Here is a 26,666-nt window from a genome sequence, read left to right as displayed (position 1 = left end):
TTTTTGTTTAGGTTGTGTCTTCTTGACTGACCTTACCTCACTGAGGCCGTGGTGGTGCAGATAATAGCTTTCCTGAAGAAGCCTGGATGGGAGATGTGGCTGCCAGGCCTGGCTGCCTATCACAGGGATCTCAGGAGCAGTTGAGGTGGTGAGGTAGAGGTAGAGATACTTGGTCTAAAAAGATCTTCCTTTCTTTGGCCAGCATAGTAGTAGGATAAGAGTATATATGGGCAGTAATGTCCAGCAACCCAAAAGAGAGACCTGTGGTTTCAGTGTATTTCTGTATGCACTCAAGTGCTGTTTTGGAGAAAAACTGGAGTGTCAGACTTCAGTTCCTTTCTTTCTGGGCCCTTGAGTGGTTTGTTTTGTCATGGTGACACGTGATTTGTTCATTACCTTTGGGAATCAGCAGAGCAGGCTTTGTCCTGACTTTATGGATTATTAGGATGAGATGTTTGCTGCAGGTTTCCATCGTGCCCGTGGGCTGCTTAAAAAAATTACCATCCATGATTAGCTAGTTTTTGAAAAAGCCAACTCTAGTGTTTTTCAGAGCTGGAGGGGAAGGGCTGGAAGCTGTTAGCTGTCACTTACCTTTAATCACTGCTGACAGGCCTCCTTCCTCCAAGCAGCCCTTAGTCTGCTGCTGTCCCCAGGTGAGCTGCTGCCACCCTCAGGTAAATTGTTTGGCTCAGTTGCATAAGAATTCTTGCATTTTGGCGTCCAGGAGAGCAAGAGACTTTGTGACATCTCAGCACCACCATCTCTATTTTGAAAACAAGAAGATGCTGTTACAAAACTGTTCCTGCACATGAATTAATGTTGTTCTGGAGATGGTGTGGGTTACAAAAGTAAAGCAGGTGGCTGCACTTGTGCCCTGAAATCCACAAGCCTCCCACTCCAGTCTCAGTGCCTTGGAATGCTAACACTGAAGGGAAGGGCAGGGTTTGTTTGCTCTCCTGATCCATTATCTCATCATCAGCACACACTCTTGCAGCAGCGTTTCCCCTTTGGGAGCCAGGCAGGTGATAGGGTCCTGTCCCCCTGGCAGCACTTGCAGAGCAGGCAGTGCTGCCTGAATTTTAATGTGCCATTGCATTCCTCAGCCCTGGTGAGGGACAAGCAGCAGGGAGCATTGCAGTGCTCAGGTGCTGCTTTTTCTACTGATTTTGTCGTGCTTTTGATTAACTTCTTCTGTGAAGGAGCTGTCAAATAAATGTATGCAAGGTTTTTTTACAGCTTTAGGTTCAAAGTGTTCTCTTGAGGGTCTGTGTTTTTTAGTGTAGAAGGCCCAAAACTCTTAGCATCTAGGGTTTTAACATATGACCACTTCAAAGTTTCCTGGAGAACAGCATTACGTTCCCTCTGCCACACCCGTGAGGCTCTGCCTTGCAGGCCCCTCCAGGGAAGCTGTTCATGGCTCCTCTTTCCTCAAGAGCAAAGAAGAAACCCTTTTTCTTTCCCCCTGTAACCCTTCCTGCCTGGCAGGCAGCAATGATGATCACCTTGCTGCAGGTTCTTATGCTTCCGTGTTGGCTTTAAGAGGGTTTGCATGGTGCTCTGAAGCTGCTGGTGGCTGTCAGACCATGGCACTGAGCCAGCCATGTGAAGCTGGCCAAGCTGCCCTGTCTTTGAGCCAGTGGACCAATTTCTGTGGTATCCCCTGGGTTTTTTGAGTGTGTGGAGTTATAAAAGCAAGCTTCTTTCCTCTGTGCCCCATTGCATGGCTTCATTTTCACAGAGGAAGGAGATTTTTATATCTTAAGTATTCTTCTACCTATCCCAAGAGATGCTGATTATTCCTTTTAAAAAGTTCATCAGGCTTATTTTCTTTACTGGCATTTAAGGGGATGAAAAGTAAAATCCAGTAATGAAAATTAGACTTGCAGTGTACCTAAGCCCTGAAGCAGGGGAGAACTGCTCTTAGGCTGTGCTGCTGTGGCTCTGAGGGCTCTTAAAAGATGACTTCGACTTCTCTTTGTGCCCCTGACTAGTTTTGCAGTTGTTGGTGTGCTGTCTATGCCCTAATTCCTCCATCTGAAAATGGAGGAGCATGGAAAATATGCTGAGTTTGTAGGACCTGTGGAAAAACACTCTCAAACACCAAGTTCTGCATCACAGTGCTCCTCTAAGGGAAAGGAAATAACTGCTCCTCGTAACTAGGAGTGATGTTAATGGGCTCTCAGTGTTGTACTCGTGTGGAGTTTGCTCACAATTCACTCAGCTTCTGCTCCCTCCCTGATCTCCACAGCCCTTCCCACTGGCTCTGGGTTCTGGAACAAGTTGTTTACAGCAACAAGGCCTATCTCCAAGTCCTTGACTTCAGTGCAATCCATCTCAGCTGCCTGTCAGGGCTTATTGTGAACGTGCATCCTCCAGTCAATCCCACACAAGGGAGCCTGTCCTGTGTGCCAGACTCTCCTCCCTCCCTGCAGCAGGAAGTGCTGATTAGCTCTTCCTCCTGCTCCTTCTAGGCAGGTTGCAGGTTCCTGCACCCAGAGCTGTGCTTCACACACCTCCCAGGCATTGCTGTGTCTTGAGAGGTGGCTCTGACAAAACCCAGACCACCTCAGCAAATGCCAAAACACTTTTATTCACGAGTCCATTACAAACTGTGTGAGGCTTTCCAGCCCAGCCAATGCCTTGAAGAATTTGAGTTGCTTGTGTGAGGATGGTAAAGCCCTGCAGAGATCTGTCCTCCACAGGAAGGGTGGTTGCACCCTGAAAAATGAGCATTTTCTTGTGTTAAGAACAGATATGCACAGGCTTTGTAGCAGCTTTTAGAAAATCCCTCTTGGGTACCAAAATAAAATCCCTGCCCTCTATTTTAATTTTGCCTTCCTTCTTCATATCTTTTAAACAGTACTGGTGGCTTCTTTTAAAAGATTCTAACTTGAAGCTGATTCTTTTTGGGGTGTTGGGTCCATCAGTCTTTGGGGTGCACATGTGGAGGCCAGGAATAACATTTGCTGGAGAGTGCTGGTCCTACAGAATGCCCTACTGGAATTGTGTCTCTCCCACAGCATCTCCTTGCAGGGAGGTTTTTTCTTTGGAATTTTCCCCTCTATCCACTCAGGACTAACTGTTACAGCTCCCTGAGGCATAGGTTGTTTGCAGCTATGAGTATCACCCAAATTAACTTTCAAAGAGAGGCTGCTGATGGTAGAGTTGCCTCTGGTGCTTCTTCCTGGAAATGTTTAGAGGTAGTCTGGCTGTCTTCTCCAGCTTGAGACCACTTCCGTCAATTAGATGTTATGGTGATTTGGGATAGTGTCTTCTCTGGGAATGCTGGGGTATCTCCTGCTTTAATCCATTTTTGAGAACTTGATAGGGCCTGTAGGTGACACCTTTGAGGCTCCAGTTTGCCATGCTGCAGTTCATTTCTCTGTGTTAATTGTCAGCTGTCAGTCACTTCCATGTACCTGTCAAAACCTTGTTACAACAGGCTCATCTAGCAGCTACAAAACAAAAGCAGCTGGTGAAGGATGGTTCAGGGAGCTGTACAACCTGTGACACAAACAGATCATTCCATTCAGGCTTGTCAGTTTTATTTACCTGGCATCATAAGTATGAACCAGCCTCTCAACGAAAGTGGCAAAACAGAAATTCCAGCGGCTTGCTGTATTATTCTCTGTTCAATTTTAGTTTCTCTTCTGGGAATTCACATAGTCACCTCTTACGGGTTATCTGCCTTGATAGCTTTGTATAGTGAATCTGTTCTCTTTTCCTGTTGTTGGAAAAACCTTTCTGGTACTGCACAGCTGTCAGCACAATAGAGCCACAAGAATTATTTTTTTTTTACCTTATGGGAGCAATAACAGTAATTTATTTGGAGTTTTTTTTTGTTCCCTAGAATCATTCACCACTGAAAAAAACCTCCTGTGCTGGGGTGGAGGAGGGCAGCACATTGCCCTTCACTCCCAGGAGCACACCCTGACAGATAGGCCATTGAGAATTTTCTGTAATGTACAGTCCCTGCAAGACAGACAAGCACCCAACTCCCGGTCTTGTGCAAATTCATCATGTAAATAATGGAGCCACTTTTTTTCCTGCTGGGATTTGAAGCTTGGTGTCATTTCTTAGGCCAGCCTGCTGCAGAAATGCAGGATGCCAAGGGAACGGGGAAGTTCCCACATTTGCCTGGTTGTGTGATTACTGTAGGCTCAGCTGTGCTCATTGCCGATGGAGAGCTCTTGGGGTGGGGTGAGAGGGAAGAACTCTTTCTGGGTTTGCTGTAGTTAAGAACACATTTCAGTGTGCTGCATCTAGAGCTTGTGGCTGTCACCTGTGCCTCAGCCCAGTTTGGTCTGAGCTAGTCAGGAGGGGTTCTTAGATACTCTGTTTTGCACCAAAATTAACTCCTTAACGTTGGGATTGGTTTGTTTTTTTCAAGACGAGAGATTTGTCAGAGCACTGCAGAAAACTGTCTTCACTTGCCTTGCTTGATAATCTCGCTGCAGTGGTCAGGTTGTGTGACCAGGAGTGGCAAGGGCCTCTGTGTAGCCTAGGAACAGCTCATTTCCCTGTGGGACACCAGTCTTTCAGTTTGACTGATGTTCCCATTGTAGCTCTGCTCCAGGCACTCCTCTGCAATCTGCGCTCGGAAGGATCAGTGCTGCTCCTTTGGCCACCACTTCCTGCAGTTAAGGCTCCTTAGCTGGTGTTTTCTGCCTGGAGGGAGCCATGGAGTGAGACTTGTGGAAGGAGCACAGATAACAAGCACCCATATGTTCTTCTTTTCCATCCCTTCAGGATGTCCGGGTGTCCCTGGTCAGAATTCTTCTCTGGATAAGATAGCAGAGGTGTCACTGTGGGGCTCTCAGGGCAGAAAACAATAGCAAGTCAAGTCCAAAAAACAAGATTGATCAGTGAGTACATCCCTGCTGGCAGTAAGGGGCAGAGCTGCTCTGGGGAGGTCAAGGCTGGAGCTGTAGCCCACGTCCCTTCAGCTTCTTCCTCTGATAAACTCCCAGGACAGCAATCACGCTTGCTCTTCTGGAAGCCTGGAGTCAGAAGCTCCACTGAGAGGAAGGCTGCAAGAGCCACAGCCTGTACAAGGACTTTGAAGCCTCTGTCCCTTGAGTGGTGGCTCTTCCTTGGCTCAGTGGGATGTTCCAGTACTTGCTTTTCTGTATTTACTTCATTGTTCAGCTCCAGCCAGTGTCTTCGATGGGTGAGTAAAGAGGCACTGCCTTATTTCTGTTTGGCATCTCTAAGGTTCACTGTGAGCCTTGGTATTCTTAGGTGAAAGACTGGAAGGTGGGAGAAATACCCCTTTTGTTTGAAGGTGATGTGAAATTCCTTCCAGTTGGAAAGATCCTTCTGTTACAGAGCGTGAAGTCTCCCGTACTGGGAGAACCTCTTGCCAAGACACTGTGGAATTTTCCTCTCCCTTTGGAGGACAGACTCTATGAGTAGACATTATGCTACCTTTTCACCTTCTTCCTTGACAAATCTGAACTGAATTTAGTGCCATAATGTAGTGCTGCTCCCTTTACTGCTCAGTTGTGCTGGAGCAGAGACCTCCAGTTACACAATGCACCCAGGATTAATCTCTGCAGGATGGGGCACTCACCAGTGCTTGCTGGAGCCTGATTTGTCACCTGATTTGTCACTCAGTCTGGCTGCTACCATGTCAGTCAGAGAACTAATGATAGCGTCAAGCTTACAAATGGAAAAGCTTTGCTTCGTGGCTAAGGCTTGTCAGCCTCAATTGCTCTGGCCACGCAAGAAGCATGGAGGAGGAAAAGAATTGAGCCAAGAAAAATGAAAAGTAGTGAGCTGGAGACAGTAATTCAACTTGTGCAAACCCCCAAGCTTGTTGTCTGGGGAGAAGAGGGGAGAGGCTGATCAGTCCCTTCTCTATTTTTGTGGATTTTTTTCTTAAAAACTAAATTTAATCAATTCAAATTTAAAAACTGTGCTGCCAAAGACTGCTTGGTGTCTACAGGAAGGCTGGAGTGGGGCAGCGCTGGCAGTCCAAAGGTGGCTGTGAGGATCTGCAGTGTTCCAAAGAGCACTGTCTGCTTTTTCTGCTTGTTTGCTTCCTCCTCACTCCTGCCAGAAGCTCTCAGGGGAATGAAAGATGTGAGGGAATGCTACCTCAATTCCCCTGATGTGCCTTCTTCCAGCTCCCTCTGAGCTGCTGCATGTTCATCTCACTAAATTTTGCCTTTAAATTCTCTCCTGGATGTTTAGGAGACAATGTAATCTCCCTAGCTGAGCGTTCCCAGAGTCTGTCTACAAGGGATATTTCATAATTACATGAAAGCTAACGAGAGTGTTGGTATTTTTAGTGCTGCCCAGCCGGGAACTGACAGGGCATTCCCGCTTCACCTCATTTGGCTTCTAACAACACGAAAACCTTCTCATCTCAGTCAGTGACTCACCCTAAGGCCACACCAGATCCTCTTGTGGAAACCAAGGGAATGACACTGAGGGAAGCCCAGAGGAAGCCCTGTTCTACCTTTTCGTTTTGGGAGAAGTCAAAGCAGCTTTTGGAGGATGGGATTTACCCACATACAGCCGCAGCAGTGCTGTAAGGGCAGGCAAGCAGAGACAGGTGAAAAGGAGAGCTCAGGAGGGAATGCCTGCTGAATCCCATCAGAGATTCCCTGCTGCATTCCCCTCTCTGCTGCTCAGGAGAGCCAGGCTGGTTGTGGTGGCAGTGAATCAGCTCCTCTGCATGTCTTTGAATCCTGGCACTAGAGATTCCTCCATAACCCAGATCCACGCTCCCTGTGCCAGCTCTGCAGCACTCCTGACTCTGGCAGCTGCTCCTGCCTTTTATGCTGGATTTGAGACGAAGCAAAATGTATCTGTGGCTGAGGAAGGCGTGAGAGATGTTACATTTGTGAGATATTTTTACAAGGTAGCACATCTGTGGGGCAGATATTTACAGAGGACACAGCTAAATAAGAGTGACTTGAAGTCTGTTCTCTGAAGCAGTTGTAGCTCCCACTTTAAAGTCAGTGAAACAAATCAAAATAATGACCCAGGATCATTTGTGTTTCTAATAGAGAGAGCATAGTATTCCTCCCTCACCCAAACTCCATCACACTATTGTCAAAACAGCACAGCTTTAGAACTTCAAAAGAAATGTGCTGTGGAAGGTTGAGGCTGTTGCAGTCCAAGATGCATTTTGTCAGAGTGATTGGTTTTATTAGCCTAGTTTTAGGAAATGGTAATCAATTTTCCTTACTTGGGGCAGTATTAGCATTCCTTTTGCTTAGTAGGGAATTGCTTGTCATAGATAAATTGTGCTTAATCAGGTATTAAATGTAAGGCAAAATGGAACCTCTGGACTTCCAGTGAGGAAGCTGCCAAATGAGAGTTAATTAGGAGGAGATTGAAAATTTAACGAACACTTAAATTCTTCATTTATGTTCTCCCTATGGTACTCTCATATTTTAATTATTTGCAGAAGGTTCAGAATGGCCTCTGGAAAGGGACACACTCCTTGAGCACTGCCAGGAAGTCCATGTGTTCATGTCTTGCCCCCACAAACACTCACTTCACCTCACTCACAAGCAGCTGATCTCCTGTGCAGAACAGGAGGGTTTGTGGGCCTGCAAGGAACACAGCTGTGGTAGAGGGTTTAACGTGCTGCTCCCCAGAAGGTCCCAATCCAGACCTTCACACCCTCGAGATCGTAAGATAATGATTTAAAAGGTTTGGCAGCTCAGCTGTGAGGGCTGACACTGGCCATGGGTGAGTTTTAAAAGAGGCTGCATAACCTGTTTGAGATATAGTCCTTTGTTCCAAGGCAGCTGGGAGAGTTACCAGTGACTTCAGGAGAGGCTTGCAGGTGCTCAGTTAGTCTTGACCAGAGGATTTTTGTCCTAGGCTAGATCCCACGGTGTATTTGCTATGGTGAAATCATTACCTGGACCTCAGATTTGCTTGTATCTTGTTTTTTTCCCTGTCTGCTAAAGAGCAAGTCAGACTGTTGCATAATGTTTTAAGAGCTCTGTTAATTTATTTGTTCTTCCAAGACCTTTAAGGCAAGCTGTCAGGATTTTCACAGAATCACAGAATAATGAGGTTGGAAGAGACCTCTAAGATCATCGAGTCCAACCTATGCCCTAACACCTCAACTAGACTATAGCACCAAGTGCCATGTCCAGTCTTTTTTTAAACACACTCAGAGATGGTGATTCTACCACCTCCCTGGGAAGACAATTCCAGTACTTTATTATTCTTTCGGTGAAACATTTTTTCCTAATATCCAACCTATCCCTTCCCTAACATAGCTTGAGACTGCGTCCTCTTGTTCTGTCAGTGCTGCCTGGTGGAAGAGACCGACCCCCACCTGTCTACAACCTCCCTTCAGGGAGTTGTGGAGAGCAATAAGGGCACCTCTAAGCCTCCTCCAGGCTAAGCAACCCCAGTTCCTTCAAATGTTCCTCATAGGGCTTGTGTTCCAAGCCCCTCTCCAGCCTCGTTGCCTCCTCTGGACCCACCAAAGGCAATGAGTTTGCCAGTATCACCTTTTCTCCCCAGGGGTGAGAACAGATCACAACGGTTCTGTTAAGTCAGGGACAGAGATAAAAAAACCCTTTTGAAGTTATCCATCAACAACTCAGTTTGATATCTACCAGCTGCTCTCTCTGTGTGTGCCAGCCCTGGACCCCTGCTCTGCCTACATCAGCCTGAACGAGCCCTGGAGGAACACGGAGCACCGCATCAACGGCTCGCACGGGCAGCCCACGTGCGACAGCGGCATCGACGGCGAGTGGTACCGCTTCACGGGCATGGCCGGCGACGCCATGCCCACCTTCTGCATCCCCGAGAACCACTGCGGCACCCACGCTCCCATCTGGATGAACGGCAGCCACCCGCGCCCGGCCGACGGCATCGTGCGGCGCCAGGCCTGCGCCAGCTTCAGCGGCAACTGCTGCCTCTGGAACACCACCATCGAGGTCAAGGCCTGCCCGGGGGGGTACTACGTGTACCACCTCACCAAGCCCAGCGTCTGCTTCCACGCCTACTGTGGGCGTAAGTCACCTCCCTGAGCCCCACTTGGTCCCCAGCAGGCTGCCTGGCTTCTCCAGGTGCTGGCCTGGCCCTGTAGGATGAGCGAGGCGGTGTCACCTGCTTTGTTCCTCTAGCTGGATTTTTCCACAGCTGACCTGGCCTCAGTGATTTAATGCTCCCTGTGGGCCCTGTGGCTTGTCTTGGCGCGCTACCAAAGTCAAAATTTGCATCTCTGCCTCGCAGTAATTAAACTCGATTGTTTCTCAGCAGCTTCAGCAGGTCAGCTTTCCCAGTGTGGGCCAGCTCTGTAACTGAGGGGCTGCACACAGGGTGGGAAGCTGAAGGGACAAATCCTGTGCTTTCCTTGCATGCTCAGGGCTTTGTGCTGACCTTGTGCTTGTCGTGCCCTAGATTTTTATGACATCTGTGATGTGGTGGATTGCCAGGACTCCTGCCTGGACACCGGTGACTGCACGTGTTCCCCGGGTACGACACTCGGACCTGATGGCCAGACGTGCCTTGGTAAGGGGGGAAATAAGCTGTGCCACTTACTGATGCCTTTCTTCCCTTTGTTTCATTGCTCACATCTCAATCCCTTGCTGTACAAAGCACTATAAAAATGCTATATCCTGAGAGGATATCCTGAGAGGAGTTTTCCCCTTTGCTGCCTAGAACCAGGACTATGATTCTGTAAATGGTTCCAAGATATGACATCCCATGACTGCATCCATTCTGGTGCCCCTGGAGCTCCATATTTGTGAGGCTGGATTTGCTTTCTGCATGGTTCAGCTGCTGAAGGTGGTAGCAGAGTCTCTTTGCAAGATCGTGGTGCAGGATTCTGTGGTGTCACTGTGGTACTCAGGAAGTGCTGTGCAGTCTGGCGTTAGAGATTTCCTCTCACATGCTCTGTTGAATATCTCTCCTACAAAAAAAGTTTTGCTGGCTGCTGTAGGGCTGCACACTGAACTCCATCATACTTCCTGCCCTTTTGGGACATTGTCCAGGGCCTGGGGCTTGAGGAGATCCAAAAACTGTGAGTCCCACCACAGCTGCAATGGTTTTAGGCAGCATGACAAGGGACAAGTATTCAGGGAGCTGGCACTTGGTGACAGAGACCAGCATAGCCAGGAGGGAGGTGAGAGCAGAGTGGGGAGCGTGGGGTCTGGAGATTTGTGAGGGAATCCCTATGAAGCTCTGAGGAGAGCTCTGTGGTTGTGTGTGTGGTACTGGGGGACAGCACCTAGACTGAGAGGTTGGGAAAATGATGGGACAAATCAAGGGGCTGGGACGGGGTGGCTGTTGGGGAGCTGCAGAGCCACACTGATGGATAGGGAGAGGAGGGAGGAAAGGGTGTTTGGGGGAGGAGGAATCTCATCTGTCACTTGATTTGGTGGTGAAGCTGAAAGCAGAGTTGGTCAAGGAGGCTGTGTGGCAGGTCAGTCTGCTCCGCAGGGGCTACACCAGACAAAGCAGGTGTGGGTGGTTTCTTTCTTCACACACCTCATGTCTGTGAGCATCAGGGCATGCCCCGCAGCCATTCCAGTGTGTGGAAGGAGCAGCCTGGTCCTGCTGCAGAGTTACACTTGCTCCCAGTGATTCTGGGGAAGGCTTTTGCTTAAGTAGCTCCACTTGTCTGCAGCCAAGTGGCTGACTGAGCTCTCTCAGATAATTAAAAGCATTTATTGGCTGCTTCTGTGCAAGCCTTCCAGTCACAGAAGTGCTCTTGACAAGCACTAGCACTCAGTGAATGTGTGGCAGGCTCAGAGGAAAGGATTTCCTGCAGCAGGGAGGCACATAGGAGTCCTGAGCCTGTCTGTGTGTGCAGCAGCAGGATTTCTGCCCTGCTGCTTCTCCTCGAGATTCCCAGGTGGCACAGCACCTCAGCTGGATTGCTCACTCTGGTTCACCTAGCTGCAGCCTCTCTTGTGTGGCTCCATGATCTTTCTAATAACTTTCTGTTGTGCTGACTAATTGTGCAATCACATCTCTGAGAGAGTCTGTGCCCTGCTTATGGAGAAACCAAATAAATCCCTGTTAGTCTTTCCTAAACAGAGAATGTGCTTTCTTTCCCAGCTCCCCCAAAGAGGGGACTGAAGCTGCTGCAGTAACGCAGCAGAGCAGCTGTGGCTGCCCCATCCCTGGAAGTGTCCAAGGCCAGGCTGGACAGGACTGGGAGCGACCTGGGATAGTGGCAGGGAATGGAACAAATGAGCTTTAAGGTCCCTTCCAACCCAGACCATTCTGTGAAGGCTGAGCAGCTCTGTGCACCTCCCTGTGCTTCTCAGTACATTAGATGCTTTAAATCCCAGAGCAGAGCAGCTGATCCTGAGTTACATTTTCATTTAGGGGTTAAATAAAGTCTTATACTTCCTGTCAGGCATCCACCAGCTTCAGTGCATTGCCTTTGATTTCTTCAATGCCTGGATCCATGTTCTACTAAGCAATGGTTAAAATCAGCTCAGCACTGTCCCAGTCCAGTCTCAAGACAACCAGAAGTGTCCCAGAAGTGCTGCTTGTCACCAGTAGGGAAGAGCAGGGACAGAGATCTGTGTGTGCTGTAGACCTTGGAAGGACCAGTCAGGGGAATTTGTGGGCCCAGCCCTTGACCAAGACAGTCTCTAGGCCCTTCTAACAACATCTCCGTGCCTTTGCCAGTAGCCCTTTCCCTCTTCACTTCTGTTTTTAAGCAGCTTTAGATTTATTTTTAGAAGGGAAAGTGTGGAGCCTGTCACGTGTGTGAAAAGCAGAGTCTGTGGGACTCTCCTGGACATGCTTCCTGCCTCCCAGAGCAAGGTACCAGCCCAGTCTTTGGCTAAAAATACTCAATTCACATTGCTTGTGGAAGGAGACACCACCAGCAGCTGCCGGCTGTGGGTTCTGTGCATGTGTGGGACCACAGATACCTGAGAGAACTCATCTCTGACCTGTCTGTTAAAATGGTACTTTTCTTTTTTCTTGGTTTTAAGCTTCTGACACCTAATAAATGCCAGCTTCTAAGCTGTTTTGATGAAACCCCATGTGAAGCTTAATTGATAACCTCAGCATCTTGGCCTGCCTAAGAGAAATCACTCATTTTGTGGCTCAGCAAGAGCAATGTCTGTTCCTTTCTCTCTGTTTGATTTGCTTTTTGCACACAGAGATTAAATCAGATTGAGGAATTAGAACCTCTCAAAAAAAAAAGGGGGGGGGGGGGGCAGACAGATACAGAGCCACTTTAGCCTTTAAAAAAGAGTTAGGAAGAGTTTTCAGAGCTTCACCAAGAGATTCAAAAGCTACTGTCAGTGTTACTACTTGTAGTGGGATTATTCATTCCATTCCAGAGCTGGTTTTTTTCCAGATGAAAATGAGTGTGAGCAGAACAACGGGGGCTGCAGCGAGTTCTGTGTTAACCTGAAGAATTCCTTCCGCTGTGAGTGCGGGGTCGGGCGCACGCTGGGAAGCGATGGCAAAACCTGTGAAGGTGAGGCTTTGGCTGCCACAGGCTGCTGGACACTCTGTAAATCATTCCCTTGCAGCACTGGCTCTCTCTTGGCTCCTTGCACCTGGGATTAAATGTCACTGATATCACCTCTGTGCTTGCCAGAGGGGTTGATACTAAAATATCCTTCTAAGCAAGCACAGAGAAATCTCCTTGTTGTTCTCGCTGCCTTGTCCATTTCTGTTAGGATTTGCTGTGTTTATCTCCATGGGGGAAAGGCAGCAGTGGATCTGGAAGATTGGTTGTCCAGGCAGAACTTGTCCAGGCTGGAGTTGTTGGGATTTGATATCTGGAGATTTGAATCTCTGGAGGTTTGTGGGGGCAGATTTAGCAGCACTGGGTTTGGGCAGCTCACATTAGGTATGGGGTAATGCCGTGACATTAGATTAGAGCATGAGGATCACTTTAGCCTCCCAGGATAGAGACTGAGGAGAGGGGGTGCCAATCTGCAGACAGAAGTTAAATTTGGGATTAGGGCAGCATTTTGATCTTTGTTGTCTGTGGGTTCTGCTGCTCCCTGCAGCTGCCACAGTTCCTTCACAGTGGTGGCACAGCCAGCTTGAAAACCCTTGATAAATTTAGACTGGTGGATTGAAGACAAAATTGTGGGCCTGATGTGTTGTCACTAACAATGTACAAACATCCCTGAGCAGAAATAGGCAAACCCAGCAGAAACTGATGTGTGCCTGATGTTTTCTGTGGTGAGCTGTGGGAAAGCACTGTGCTCCCTCACAGCAAAGCTGCTGTGTGGTGTTCACAGACACTGTGGGGCCTCAGACAAGAAAAACAACTACAGGTATGCCTCACTTTTCAGCTACCCTAAAGAGCTAAATCTGCTCTCTAGCTCTGCTGGTACATCACTCATCCAAGCAGTGACAGTTTCCTGGGAAATGCTGCTGGGCAGAGTGCTCCTTAAGTTACTTGTCAGGTTGTGTGGGGCCAAAAATGGTCTGTGGGCTCTGCCACATCCAGCTCTGAGCTGCTGGGGCATCACATAAATGAGCTGTGCAATTTTTATTCCCAAGTGCTGTGCTCTTCTGACAGGGCTGGAATAGTCTGTTTGGAAACTCATTTGTTTCTGCCATTCCCCAAGTTGGCTTTTAGGGCCTTTGATATATCATTTAATTTCCCTTCTGTACGAAGGATGGTGCCTTTCACGAGTTTAACGCTGCTGCTGGGGATTTTTACAATCTTGTTAGTGAGTTTTATTTCTGAAGATGTATCCTCAGTTTGTGAGCTGGTAGAGAATGGGATGTGAGGTGTGAGCCACCTCACAGTTTGTTGCTAAAAAGAACAAATGCAGGAGATTCAGCTTGATTACATGAACTGCTAAGGCTGAGTAGGGTTTAATTTATCTCAAAATTTACATCATGATGCTTTACCCATTGCTTTGACTCACGTGGGATGCTTGGGCTGTTATTTTCCATGCATTATATATAGGATTGAGTGTGGGATTTCCATTCTTTACATTTCAGTGAAAACCACACAGTGATTTCTGATGGCAGGCTCGGGGAGAAATATTTTATATTTATGATTTGCTTATCTCATATTCTGTTATTTTACTGAGAACAGTAGTACTCATCTAGCATATTCACCCGAAAGGGTTAAAAAAAATCAAGCAGTTAAGGTTATTTGAAAGAAAAAAAAAAATCATGATGCTGAAGTACAATTAGGAAAGGAGTTCACACCTCATTTTGTGGGAGACAAACTGTTGCCTTTAATTGTAAAAGTACAATTATAAAAGGAGTTTACACCTAATTTTCTGGGAAATGAACTGTTGGCTTTGGGTTGGTCAGGGGCCTGTTGGGGCCTGCAGGATGTGCTGATTTTCCTTTCTTTCCCAGAAATTGAAGGCTGTCACAATAACAACGGAGGCTGCAGCCATACCTGCATTGAAGTGGAAGGCACCTACCAGTGTGAATGTCCCAGGGGACTTGTGCTGTCAGAAGACAACCACACTTGCCAGGGTAGGTCAACAAAATATCCCCGGCAGCCTCTGTCCCCTGAGAGAATGTCTGAAGGAACTTTTCTTCTTGTTTTTGCTGTCTTCTCTTAGTCTGTCCTTCCCAGTTGGGTTAATGGAGCTTTGTTACTAACGACAGACCATCCGAAGGTGAAAGCCTGAAGATATTGCTCTTCTATCCAGGCAGAATATCCTCAGGGCCCAGCTTGAGTGCACCTTGCATCACATTAGTTGTAGGGCAGTGTTCCCTTACGACTAATACTGCTTAATATTGTGTTTGGAGTTTGTTTTCACAAACAGGACAGGACTGCTGGGGTACAATCCTTGAGCTTTTATTGCAGCCTCAGCCTCATTACATGGTTGAGACAACAGAAAGGTGGCAAAAGCTCATGTACAGCCAGCAGCAGCCAAAGATTTCTTTCTTACAGAGCATTTTAAAAACTTTCTAGCCAATAGCAGATTGCTGAAGTTTGCAGACAATTGTTCTAGCCAATCACTAAAAGTACATGTACACCTGCTTCACACAATGTTTGCTTGTGTTATAGAGAAATTTGCTTGTGTTAATAGAAACATTCTTTCTATTAACAATACACAATCATTCATTATTAAGCTTAAAACCTACCACTACCTTGCTAAGCATATTTTCCTGCAGTCTTAAGGTCTCTCTTAGCCAAGCCTGAAACTCAAGCTATTGTTTAATGTCCTTGCTTTGCTACACCATTGTAACTTTCTCTACTTGCAGCCTTTGCAGCTGCAGATAGTTCTTTGTTCTTTCTGTTTCTCAGGCCTGCTTTTCCAGCTTTCTGGAAATCTCCTTACCTCTACTATTTCCCACAAACATCTCCCATCATACCACTCTGTGCACACCCCTGACAAATTTACACTGTTAGAGCTGACATTTTCCATGCTTCAGTCTTCAAACTCTCAGCTAAAGTGGTCCAGTCCCTTCCAAGAACAGGGTTAAAGAGAGAGGCATGATTTTTTCCAAGTATGCCATTCCAGTAAGCATTCCTGTGCCTTGAAGCAGGGCCCTAGCTTTGATATTAGGTGCTCCTGCTGCCCCTTGGAAAAGTGCCCAGGATAGCATCCAAAAATTGACATGTTGCTTCTGCTGTGTAGAGGCCAGGGCAGCGTTATCCTTGGAGAACCTTCCATCTGAACTTTCCACAGGGAGTCCTTCATGCTGAGTCACTTGTGCCTGTGGCATGCACTTGGAATAAACAAGCTCCCTGGTTTTTTTTGCAAAGATTTCTTATGCAAATACATCCAGGCTACCAGCAGTCTGGTGTGCTCAGAGAACCTCCTGCTGTCTGATGTGCCAGAGTGCCCAGACATCAGTGGGAGGGACAGATTTGGGCTTCATGGTGGCCAAAAGGGCAGGTATGCCTCAGAGAGGAAGTTGGAATGGTTCTGCTTGGTGGAATTTCTGCTTTTTAAGCTTTTTTGAAATGCATGGCTCCCAAGGGTGAGCGTTGCCCACTTGGGATCCAGCAGTGCTGGTGAGGAGGTGGAGGTGGGGGTTTCCAAGAGCTGTGATCACACTCACTGACTGAAGGTCTGATTGATGGATACAGGCCAGAACAGAGTGATGTTTTTCAGTCCTGGGCCCCTGAGGCAGCCCCAGCAGGGCTGGAAGTCCTGGATTTCCCAGCCAGGGTTCCTGCTGCTGGTGAGGCTGCTAATGAGAGCAGCAGCACTGCTGGGAGCCAGGCTGGGGCTCAGCACACAGCATCTCATAAAGTGAAATTGCCTGTTCTTTTGCATTCATCAGTTTGTGTCCCCATGCTGTGGCCTGCAATTCTTAGCAGATATGGAACTGTACCACACAATTTTTGTGACACCTAATCAGGTTTATATTAACAGTGCAGGGTAGGCACAGTAGCCTGAAGCAGTTGGATCTGCCACCTCTCCACCCTCCTCTGCACTGTCTCCACGTTCAGAACACACATTAATAATCTTCCACAGAAATCACAGTCTGCAGGCTGCAATTTTTCCATAGAGATACCAGCCAGCAAAAGACTGGGAATTTTGCTGATCATCCTAGAATTTTGCAGCCCATCCTATTCCTGAAGAGTAGGGATGAAATGCTCTTCTCCCCCATCCCCTGCCCAAATTTTTCTGCAGGTAAGGGGGGTTCATGTTTGTAGCAGTGGGTCAGGGCTCCCCAGCACCAGAGAGCCTGTTGTGCTGAGCAGTCTGTGCAGGGAGATAACCTCTGCTCCAAGCAGCAGCACTTTGAAAGGCCAAGGAAGGAGCCAGAGGCTGGAATATGGTGCCAACAACAACAGCAGGCAGAGAAATGAGCTTTGGACTCGCCACAGAAGCTTCCTACCAGGGGCAGGTGCTCAGAGGCATTGGTGCAAAACAGAGCTTAAAGTGGAAATGAGGAGGCTTTCCCAGTTCTCACAGGTGCTCTGAGAAGTATGAGGTGAAGAATTAAAATGTTTGACTGGCACACACTGGGTGTTTTCTCAAATAGCCACGAGTTGGCTTGAGTCAAGAGGTTTCCTTCCCTTGTTTCTGTGTCCAGGGGGTGGAGGGCACACAGCTCCGAAGCACAGGGCAAATGGAATCTTTTCTTTCTCCCACTTTGTGCCAGTCAAAGACATGTAGAAACAGAGAGATCCTGAACTACATCAGTCCTGAACTTCAGAGTATTGCAGCTGGGATCCAAGTCTCTTGCCCTGAATGTCACCTTTATAAAAGCAGCACATTTTCTTATTTATCAAGGAGTGCTAGAACAGCGAGTCCTTAAATCCAGATGGAGCCAATCAGTTCTCCAAAGGATGTTCCTCTCTGTCTGCATTATGCTGTGTTCTCAGAGTCCCTTTGTCTGCTCCTGAGCTGTGCCATTTGACATGCTCAGTTATTCCCACTTGCCTTCTGCTGCAAGTGGAGGAAAGGTTAAGGTAATTTTTAGTTTGTTGAGCTTCTGTTCTAACCCAGCAGTGTCATTATGGGAACATATTGCTTTGGGCACTCTGCATGCATTTTAGTATATCACTTTGAAATTATCCTCTTCTGATGAAAAATCCTTCCTGAAGGTGCTCAGAGGCTGTTGCAAATACCTGAGCTGGGACCGGGAAATTTCTTAAGGCAGTTAAAATGCCCATTTTAGCAGTGTTCATTATTTCAAATATCCAGAATCTTAAATTACATAATTATTGATTGAAATTAAGGGAAGGCAGGTCACGGGAATGTAATGGACTGGGACTGCAATTAATTTTGGCAAAAATCTCGGGAAACTGGTATATTTGCAAAAAGGTTTTGTCGTGGGGTTTTAAAATATTATAAATGTAAATCCTGCAAAAGGTTTGTTTTTTTTCTGGCTGAAACCAGAATATATGCTACCAGTGTGTTTGTCCTGTTTCCAACTGAACTTAATAATCCCAAGGAATATAGGTACAACAACTACTTTTTAATTGAAAATTATTCTCTCTTCTTTCCTTTTTTATTTTGTCCAAGGTCTGTTTTCTCCTGCTTCTTATGTAATGAAATTTTAATTTAAAAAATTCACACGGAGGCCTGTATTAAAATTTAAAGGTTGGAAGGAGGTGGAATGAGTGAGCAAATTGGGTTTGTTTGTCAGAGCTGGGTTTATTGCTTATAAAAATATTATTATGCCATTTTGAGGTGCTTCCATTTTAGCTCGGTATCTATATGGAATTACTCTGCCTTGTTTCAACGTGTTCTGGGTTTGATGTAAAATCTGAATAAGGGTCTTAAAAAAAGGCTTTGCCTGGGGCATTGTGAATTTGATACCCATATCTGGCAAAGGCTCTTCCCAGGACATCACAGTGCAAGAGATATCAACTAAATCTGTGCTGAGTGTTAAGTGAAGCTGGAAAGCACAGCTGAGTTTCTGCTGCAAGTGCAGTGATTGTCTTCATTGTTTTCTAAAGCATTGCTGTGGCTGGAGAATTTGGGGCAGTGGCAGCTCTGGTTTGTGTTGTGTAGGTGGGAATGCAAGATGGGTAGTTAGGTTCCTGTGGCAGGATCATAATCATAAATGCTGTCTGTGATTGCCCTTTTATTCCCCCAGTTATATGGTACAGCCCTTCTCCAGCTCACTGGTAGGTTTGTAGTGCAGACTGTTATTCTGTGGGGACTTCTCTTGCAGTTCCAGTGCTGTGCAAGTCCAGCTCTATTGAGGTGAGCATCCCAAAGGACCTGGTTGGAGGCCTGGACCTTTCCCTCATCAACACTTCGTGCAAAGGCGTGTCCAATGGCACTCATGTCAACATCCATTTCTCCCTGAAGTCCTGTGGAACCGTTGTAGATGTACGTATACCTACTGCCCAGTCTCTGGGATTTGGGGATTTGGCTGTGGCTTTCTTGGGGAACAAAGCTGATTTAGCTGCACCCTCAGAGCTGCCCTCAGAGTGGATCTGGGCTGGCATTCCACAGTCACAGAGCTTGTTCCATGCCCCCTCCAGCAGTGAGTGTCTGACAGCACGGGTGCTGCTTTCTGCTTTCCTCCTGCTTCACAAGAGGAGAAGATACAAGTGCCCTCACACTTCATCCTCCTGCTGAGACAGATTCTGGTCTCCTGATAATGTTTGAAAGGTTAAACTGGCAACTGGTCAATGGCTCACCTTAGCAGAGGGGTAGCAGAAGTGTGGTGCCAGCAGACCGAGGTCCTTAGTTGGTCTGTGAGGATGAGCAGCATCATTCTGGTTGTGGGGTGTAAATTCACAAGCTGGGCCTTCAGTGGCTACTCTTGTTAGCGTTCAGGAACACAGAATCATGGAATGATTGTATGCAGGTGCTTTTATTGAAGAGCTCTGGGTGTCAGGGGTACAGACCCAAATCTGGCTCTGCTATGGGTTCAGGATGAACATGTTTTTATACCCTTATTGTTATATAACTACATATTAATTATTAAACTTATATTGTTCTATTGTATACATTAATTTTATTCAAGCATGGATTTTTGTAATTTCCATCAAACCCCCCAACATTGTTTCTCATTATTCTTGTTATGAATAAACAATAATTATATCCAAACAATCGTCAAATTTAACAATCATATCATTTATCATAGTCATTCAATGATTATACATGTGCAGTTTTTACAGGTGCATGATCCAGTAAAGCCTAATGTTTTCCCAGGGTCTACCAGGCCTGACCTTTCTTTCCAACCTGCCCCTGAATATCCCATGATTTTAGAAACATTTTATCCCTATACTATCACTCTGAGTATCAGCCCGGAGAGGTTTTTCTCAGTGATCTCCCCTTTCTTCGCTGCAGGTAATCAATGACAAAATCATTGCCACCAACCTGGTGACTGGCTTGCCCAAGCAGACCCCGGGGAGCAATGGGGACATCATTGTGCGCACCAGCAAGCTGCTGATCCCGGTGACGTGCGAGTTCCCGCGCCGCTACACCATCTCCGAGGGCTACGTGCCCAACCTCAAGAACTCTCCCTTGGAAATCATGAGCCGCAACCAGGGCGTCTTCCCCTTCACCCTGGAGATCTTCAAGGACAAAGACTTTGATGAGCCCTACAGGGGTGACCTTCCCACCCTCAAGCTTCGGGACTCGCTGTACTTTGGGATTGAGCCCTTGGTGCACGTCAGTGGGCTGGAGACGCTGGTGGAGAGCTGCTTTGCCACTCCCACCTCCAAAATTGATGAGATCCTGAAGTACTACCTGATTCAAGATGGGTGAGTTCACTGTTCCCTCTCTTGCTGGCAATTTAGAGGGAATTGGCAGCGGGGCTGAGCTGTCTGTGTGATGCAGGAAACACTCTCCCCCTCTCCACAGCAGCCTGTCTGTCCTGGTGATAGCAATCACCAGCAGCCATCAAGCTGAAACCACCTGTCCAGTCAAAAGTAATTGGGAGAAGCAGTGGGAGGCAGTGAGAGAGGTTTCTCTGACTGCAGCCTTTACAGGATGTATTTCCCTGTCACTAGCTTTGTGGATAATTGAGTTGGCTCCTGTAGAAAAGATTCTCTTTCCTGATATCCTCTCTCTGCCAGATACAGAGTGCCAAGCCAATGTGCAGAACCCCCATGGCCGTGTGCTGCTGCCAGGCAGCTGCTGCAGCAACTGGAGCAAGTTTCTTAATTTTCTCATAATGGCCTCATTACAGCACGAGCCAGAAGAGCCCATTGCTAGTCCTGGTAGAAGCTGCAGGAGAATCCCTTGCTTTGCTCTCCCTGATGCCTGTCAGTGCAATAAACTTAGGGTCTTTCAGGTTGGCTGTAATTTTTTGAGGTATTTGGGGTAAGTGATCATTCCAGGATATGCTAAAAATAATCTTGTGCAGATCTGTGGGTTCACTGTTGTAGTGGTTTTTGCACCAGAGGTTTGGGGAGCCTTGCTGTGGGCTCAGCTGTGGCTCCTGAGATGATCCTTCTTTTCAGACACTTCTCTGGGTGCTGAAATGACTGCTATGCTACAGCATTGCTGTGGAGTGTTTGCATCCAGCTGCTTAACCAGAGAGCTCTGAGGAAATAGCTGTGAGGCAGTCTGCTGTCCTCTAGGGAGGGAAATCCAGCCAAAGGAATAGCTAAGACATACCCAAGAGTTGTAGCCTGAGAGTCAAGGGACTGTGCTTGTGTAAATCCTGTATGATGCCTGCCAGACCATTTAATGATGACAACAATCATGTCCTCAGCTGCCAGACTAAATCATCCACTGTTACAGCTGCTGCTGGCAACTCCTGTGTCGTTGTCTTGTAGCAAAAGGGTCCTGCAATGTAAAGTACCCAAAAATACTGTTTTCATTTCCTTCTGACAAAGGATTCAGCATTAACCTGCTCTCCCTTCATCCTAGGCTGCAGTCCTTCTGTGCCCAGCGTTTCTGGGCTTTATGAGCAGATCTGTAATGGAAAAATTGATTTTATGAACTCCCTGGCTTGGCGGTTCCCACAGACCCTTCGCAGAGTCAAGGCCTCAAACATTCATTCGTTTCTCCCCATGAGTGAAAATGATGGGATTCAAAACAGCAGCCAAAGCCTGAGCTGGATAGAGAAGGGAGAAGGCAGGATTTGTCATCTCTTGAATTCACCCCAGCACTGGTTGGAGGATTTATGGCACCAGCAGTCCCTTGGTACCTGCAGAGGGCATTAAAACTTCACTGAAGGGAAAAGTGCTCCACTCTGCAGCCATCACTGCAGGCCCCAGTGATTCAAAATTAATTTAGCTGAATGCACTGATAAGTTGTCCCTGCTCCAAACTCTTCTGTAATAACTCAGTTTCCTTCTAGAAATCCAGCCCCAAAAGCCCATGGCAATAAAGATGGGATTTTTGTATCAGTTTATGTCAGATCAGACCTGCAAGAGTTAACTGCATAATCCAAAGGGAAACACTGTTTATATTGGAGGGGATATAACTTGGACTGAGGAATGGGAAAAGTCCCTCTGCTGCTCTCTTCTCTGTTAATTCCCTGCCTTTTGAGAACAAAGGGGAACAAAGGCAGTGACCGATGGCTCAGCTGATAAGCGCTGGAGCTCTCTGGGGCATCTGGAGCCAGGTCATGTCACTGCCGAGGTCAGGAGCTGTGCTTCAGCAGAGCACGGGGTGGTTAAGGTAGCTCCATTGCAAAGCTCATCTTCTTATGCCTCTGGCTGCCCTGTTTGCTAGGCTGAGGTGGCTGTTTCCCTGTGCAAGCCTTCCTTTCAGCCTTGCTACCCTGAATAAAAGGGTCAGAGCACACCTCCCATGGCTCTGCCATTCTGCTCCCCAAACCTAAGCACATTATGCACAGGGGTCGGGTGGTTTTCCCCATATCCTGACTAGGCCCACCCCTTTTCCTTCCATACCTGTCTCTTCTCACCTCTCCAAAGTGGGCAGCAGGGTCTCTGTGGGTTTCCTAAGAGAGTGGGATATGGTCTGGCCCCACAAATGCAAAAGGAGTTGCCCTTGTGACTTGTGAGGTTTCTGTGCTGGTTTTGTCTATGTATCTCTGATTCCTTTGTGGTGTTCTTCCACTTTCCCTCTCCCTAGCCCCAAACCAGTAGGTTTCCTTCCACCAGTGTGGAGAACCTTTGGAGAGCCTGGGATTGATTTAGGAGTCAGTTTGAGCCAGTGTCCAATAATCATCACAGTTTATGTGCTCACAAATGAGAACGTGCCTGTGAGTTGACTTCATGGCCCTAGAGCTTGGCCACTCACCTATGAAAAGTCTTTAACTGTCATTCCTTACAATCGGATGCCTTGTTTAAAAAGGAATTTTGACAACACTGAGATTCCCAAAGAGCAGTTCTGCCTTCCCTTCAGTGAAGGCAGAAGTGCTCTTTTACAACTGATCGTGTCAAACATCAGCATTGCGGACAATGCCATGCACATTTCTTGTGAGGAGATGGGAGCTGGAGCTTGCTGCAAGGGCAAGGCTTTGAGCTACACCAGTACCTCTTGTCTCTTCCACCACTGCTTTATTGTTGTTTTTTTTTAAATATCTTTCAAAGTCCACATTTTTGGAATTAACTTGCTAGAAAGGATGAGCTGCCCTGCAATGCAATTCCACAGCAGCATCAGGGCCTCCCAAGATGCCCAAGGCTTTGCAATAATCAGCAGTAATTATTGAGCCACCAAAACTTTTTGTCGGTCAAACTCTAAATAGGCTGTAATAGTTAATAAATGCACTGCACCTGGAATGTAGCTTGGTATAAAAGCAGCTTATTTTCTCGCAGTTCTGCGACCTCTCTTACAATCATGCATTGCTAGTGATGGAAAAACTGAAATTATAAATTTTTGGTGTAGTGAATTTGAGCTGTTTGACCGAATCCAGCAGGAAGAAAAATGTAAATGACGCTAAGCAAAGTAAATCTGGACTTTTGTTTTCATCATCTGTCATATTTTAGTAATGTGGGTGCAGGCTGCTTCATTTTAAGCATAATTTATGTGCATATCTATGTGTGTACAGTAAGTGCATGGCACATTCTGTAGTGTATATCACTGCAGGCTGTTGCACAGGGAGGTGAAATGAGGACAGGCTTGCCTGCAGCTCGCTGGCAGTCGCTCTCTGAGGGGACTGGGCCACGTCCTGCCAGCCCTCCCTGCTGGGCTGTTCCCTGTCTGGAGATGCTATTAGCAATGCTGCTGTTTTTCCCCATCATTCCCGGCTTTTCTCCTGTGGCCAAAGAGGAAGTAGCAGAAATGGTAGCTGAGCCTGAGAGAACCAATCCCTCCTTTTCTTTCTCTGGTTAAGTAGGCTGGAATGTCTTTTCTCTTTCTTTTTTCCATTTCTGGGAAAGCCATTAAAGCCTATCCCTCTGCTCTCCTCAGCTGTGTTTCTGATGATTCCGTGAAGCAGTACACGTCAAAGGACCATCTTGCCAAGCACTTCCAGGTTCCTGTGTTCAAGTTTGTGGGCAAAGACAACAAGGTAAGCTCAAAACTCAACTCTCAGATATTTCATCAGCTCTGATATGACTGAGGACTTTAGCACCAAGTTGGAAAAGGGTATGGAATGGCTGGCCCAAGGCAGGTGCAGTTGTTCCTGTTCAGCAGTTGCACCTCACAGGAGCCTGACAAAAGTACTTCAGGAGAGATTGATCAAAACAACTGAAATTAAAATATGAAAGACACTTTTGGAACATCAAGCGACAGCAGGCTAAAATCTTTGTTGCTTCCATGGTGGTCTTGGTGGCCTCTTGTTTGCTGGGTGAGAGAAATGTTCTCAGTCACCAGGCACATTTCACGGTGCCCTGTCATTAAAACAACACAGTTTTAGCTTGGGATCTCTTCAGCCTTGTCTTCTCTAGCTCTTGTGAGTACAGATGCCAGCACTGCAGACAGAAGGCCACCATACTGCTTAATTCAGTGTGAAACCAGGCTGTCTCTCTGGGGCAGCAGCTCTGTAGTGGGAAGACAGTGGAAGGATAATTTGGAAGTGGAAGGAAGCTATTTTCCTAATGCAAATAGCTTTCCTTTCTGTGTTGGAGGAAATTGGGTCTTCCAGTCATTGTTATGCTCAGCCAACACTGCCTGCTCCAAAAGGTATAAAGCTGTTGCTCCAGCTACTGGAGAGCCCCAGTAGGGTTAAAATAGATGAGATCTTCTAAAATTCAGAAATTTCCCTTGGCTTTCTGGTTACCCCTGCTGCCTCCAACCTGCATCTTCCCATCCTGCACAATGGATTCTGTTTCAAGCCTCTGTAAATCTTTGTGGCTGCTGCTTGCGGGGTCTTGCTTGCTCTCCTGGTCGTTTACAGGGCAGGGAGCAGCAATCCTGTCACTGCCTGTGCTGTGCAAGGAGAAAAGGCAGCAAGGTCTCCTTGCTCTTTGCATTCTCCCTCTCCCCTCAACTTAGCCTCTCATCACCTGGCGTTTTCCTCCTTTTTCCCTTTGGTTTCCTGGCTTTGTTTTCCCAGCTCACTTGAAATTCTCTTGCACGTCTCCATCAATCCTTGCGAGGCTTCATGTATTCTTGACACGCAGGTCCTACCAGTCCACGTGAGCTCTTCCAAGCTGATTCCTGCCATTTTCATCCCTTCACCTGGAGGATCATTTCCCACCTTCTATTCCCTGTCTCCCCACTCTTGCCTCTGAGACCTCTCTGGAGAGGGCACACAAGGAAACAGAGCGGGTGTTCTGGCTGCGGGCAGCGATGCTGGACGCGGACCCCATGCCAGGGGAATGCTGTGGCACTGGCTCTGGCAGCAGTGCCAGTGGTCCCCAGGGCTGTGCCCTGACCCTGCTGCTGTGTCCCCACCTCAGGAGGTGTTCCTGCACTGCCGCATCCTGGTGTGCGGGGCGCTGGACGAGACCTCGCGCTGCGCCCAGGGCTGCCGGAGACGCGTGCGCCGGTCGGCCGGGCAACGGGAGGAGCAGCAGGACAAGGAATCTGTTCACGTGGCAAACCACGTCCTGACAGGAGGCCCCATCAGGATCGACTTTGATGACTGACACCCACCCTCTGGAACAGCATCCCTGGCCTTCCTTATCACTGCCTTCTGTTGTGTTTGTTTGAGAAACCAAAAAGAGGTATTTGTTAAAGCCCCGCTTGAACCTCCGGACTCATTTCCTTAACTCTGTGGTGATTATTTGTCAAGTGGTTTGAGCCCATGAGGCAGCCCTTGGAGTGTGACCCGGACTGCAGAACAGTTTGGTTTTATCTGCATTTCTCCCCAACAATCTTTTAGCTGAAGGGACCCTGTTTCTTCGCAGGCCGGAAGTGTTACCCAACTTTGCCTTTCCCTACATCCACCTACAGGTCCCAGGACTGTTTGTCCTTGACTAAACAAATGTTATCCAAGCCCTTCTTGCATCAGACAGTACAAATAGTATCATAGCTGAGTGTGTTTGCTGTGCAGCTCTGTGAGCGATGCTGAAGATTTCAGGTGACTGTTAATAAAAACGTGCATAAAATATATCTCATCATGTGTAAGTTCCTTGGAGCAATGCAATGGTCATTACAGGCAGCTAAAGCTCAGATCTATCACAGGCACATTTAAATGGGGTTTTAAATAGCAAAAGGTATTTAATGAGATTTGATTTTTTAGTGGTTTTTGATAGTTGCATGAAGTTAATAGTGTTTCCTCCTGTATTTAGTGTATAATTATTCTTTTCCCTCTTCTTCCACCACCAAAAATGCCTTTCCTAAGTGCTGTAGCACCTTGATTGTAAGAGATCCACCATTAAACATCTATAACCACCCCCTCCCACGCGTGCTGCTGCCAAGTGTTTGTCTGGAAGTTGTGATGCATTGCCCTGGTTAGCGAGGCCGTGGTTCCAACAGAGGATTAGAGGAATGCACATTAATTATTTATAGCAATCATTGGTGATGTGGCAGTTCTCAGGACAGGGCTGTCCCCAGTGAGCCTGGTGACAGGAGACACGGCAGCGTTGTCTGAGTGGCCGTGGCAGGAGGACTCAATTACTGGTGATGGTGGTGGCATCGTGGCTGTCAGGAATCTTTTTGGGCTGTCAAGCTCCTTCTGAAGAAAATATAATGGATGTGATCAGCTCAGGCTCCTCTGGGCTTCATTGAGCTGTGTGGTAGAGGATTAGGGTGTGGGGTGGAAGGGAGGAAGCACAGCCAGCGGTGAAGGACACCGTGGGACAGGCAGGGCTGGAGGATGAGGAGAAGACTCCATCTCCCCCAGTGGCAGTGGCTCTGCAGTGCATTCCCAAGGTTCTCTACAAGAAGCTCCTCACTGTGCAGCTCTGTCTTGCATGGTTGGAGGTCTGCTGGAAGCCTCCAACCTTCATCACCTGCGTTCTGCTTTGCTCGGAGCAGCCAAATTGCTGCAAAAGCCAAAATTTGCTGCTGCTCTCAAATGGAAGGGGAGTCCATTTGAAGG

At 47.4% G+C, this 26,666-nt stretch overlaps 2 protein-coding genes across 5 annotated transcripts in view; one reads left to right on the top strand and one right to left on the bottom strand.

The window, feature by feature from the left end:
- LOC119702804 (C-type lectin domain family 2 member D-like) overlaps window positions 1-26,666 on the bottom strand; it is a 603,052-nt gene that overhangs the window by 444,014 nt on the left and 132,372 nt on the right. The gene's annotated exons all lie outside the window — the stretch shown is intronic.
- Window positions 40-26,557, top strand: OIT3 (oncoprotein induced transcript 3). Of its 3 annotated transcripts, none has more exons than XM_038141404.1 (9): window positions 40-159; window positions 8,620-8,994; window positions 9,385-9,495; window positions 12,311-12,433; window positions 14,296-14,418; window positions 18,535-18,695; window positions 19,665-20,080; window positions 23,648-23,747; window positions 25,081-26,557. In XM_038141404.1, exons 2-9 carry the CDS (start codon window positions 8,751-8,753, stop codon window positions 25,267-25,269), a joined length of 1,467 nt encoding a protein of 488 aa, XP_037997332.1. In that variant the 5' UTR covers window positions 40-159; window positions 8,620-8,750; the 3' UTR covers window positions 25,270-26,557. The 3 variants fall into 3 exon arrangements, with proteins under 3 accessions (XP_037997332.1, XP_037997331.1, XP_037997330.1); XM_038141403.1 differs by lacking the exon at window positions 40-159 and adding an exon at window positions 174-5,170 and having other exon boundaries at window positions 24,802-25,214; XM_038141402.1 differs by lacking the exon at window positions 40-159 and adding an exon at window positions 4,379-5,170.

The sequence above is a fragment of the Motacilla alba genome, chromosome 6 (assembly GCF_015832195.1).
Source record: "Motacilla alba alba isolate MOTALB_02 chromosome 6, Motacilla_alba_V1.0_pri, whole genome shotgun sequence".
NCBI lineage: Eukaryota > Metazoa > Chordata > Aves > Passeriformes > Motacillidae > Motacilla > Motacilla alba.
Note: the sequence above shows the minus strand (reverse complement) of the source record. Positions and strands in the feature narration are given on the sequence as shown.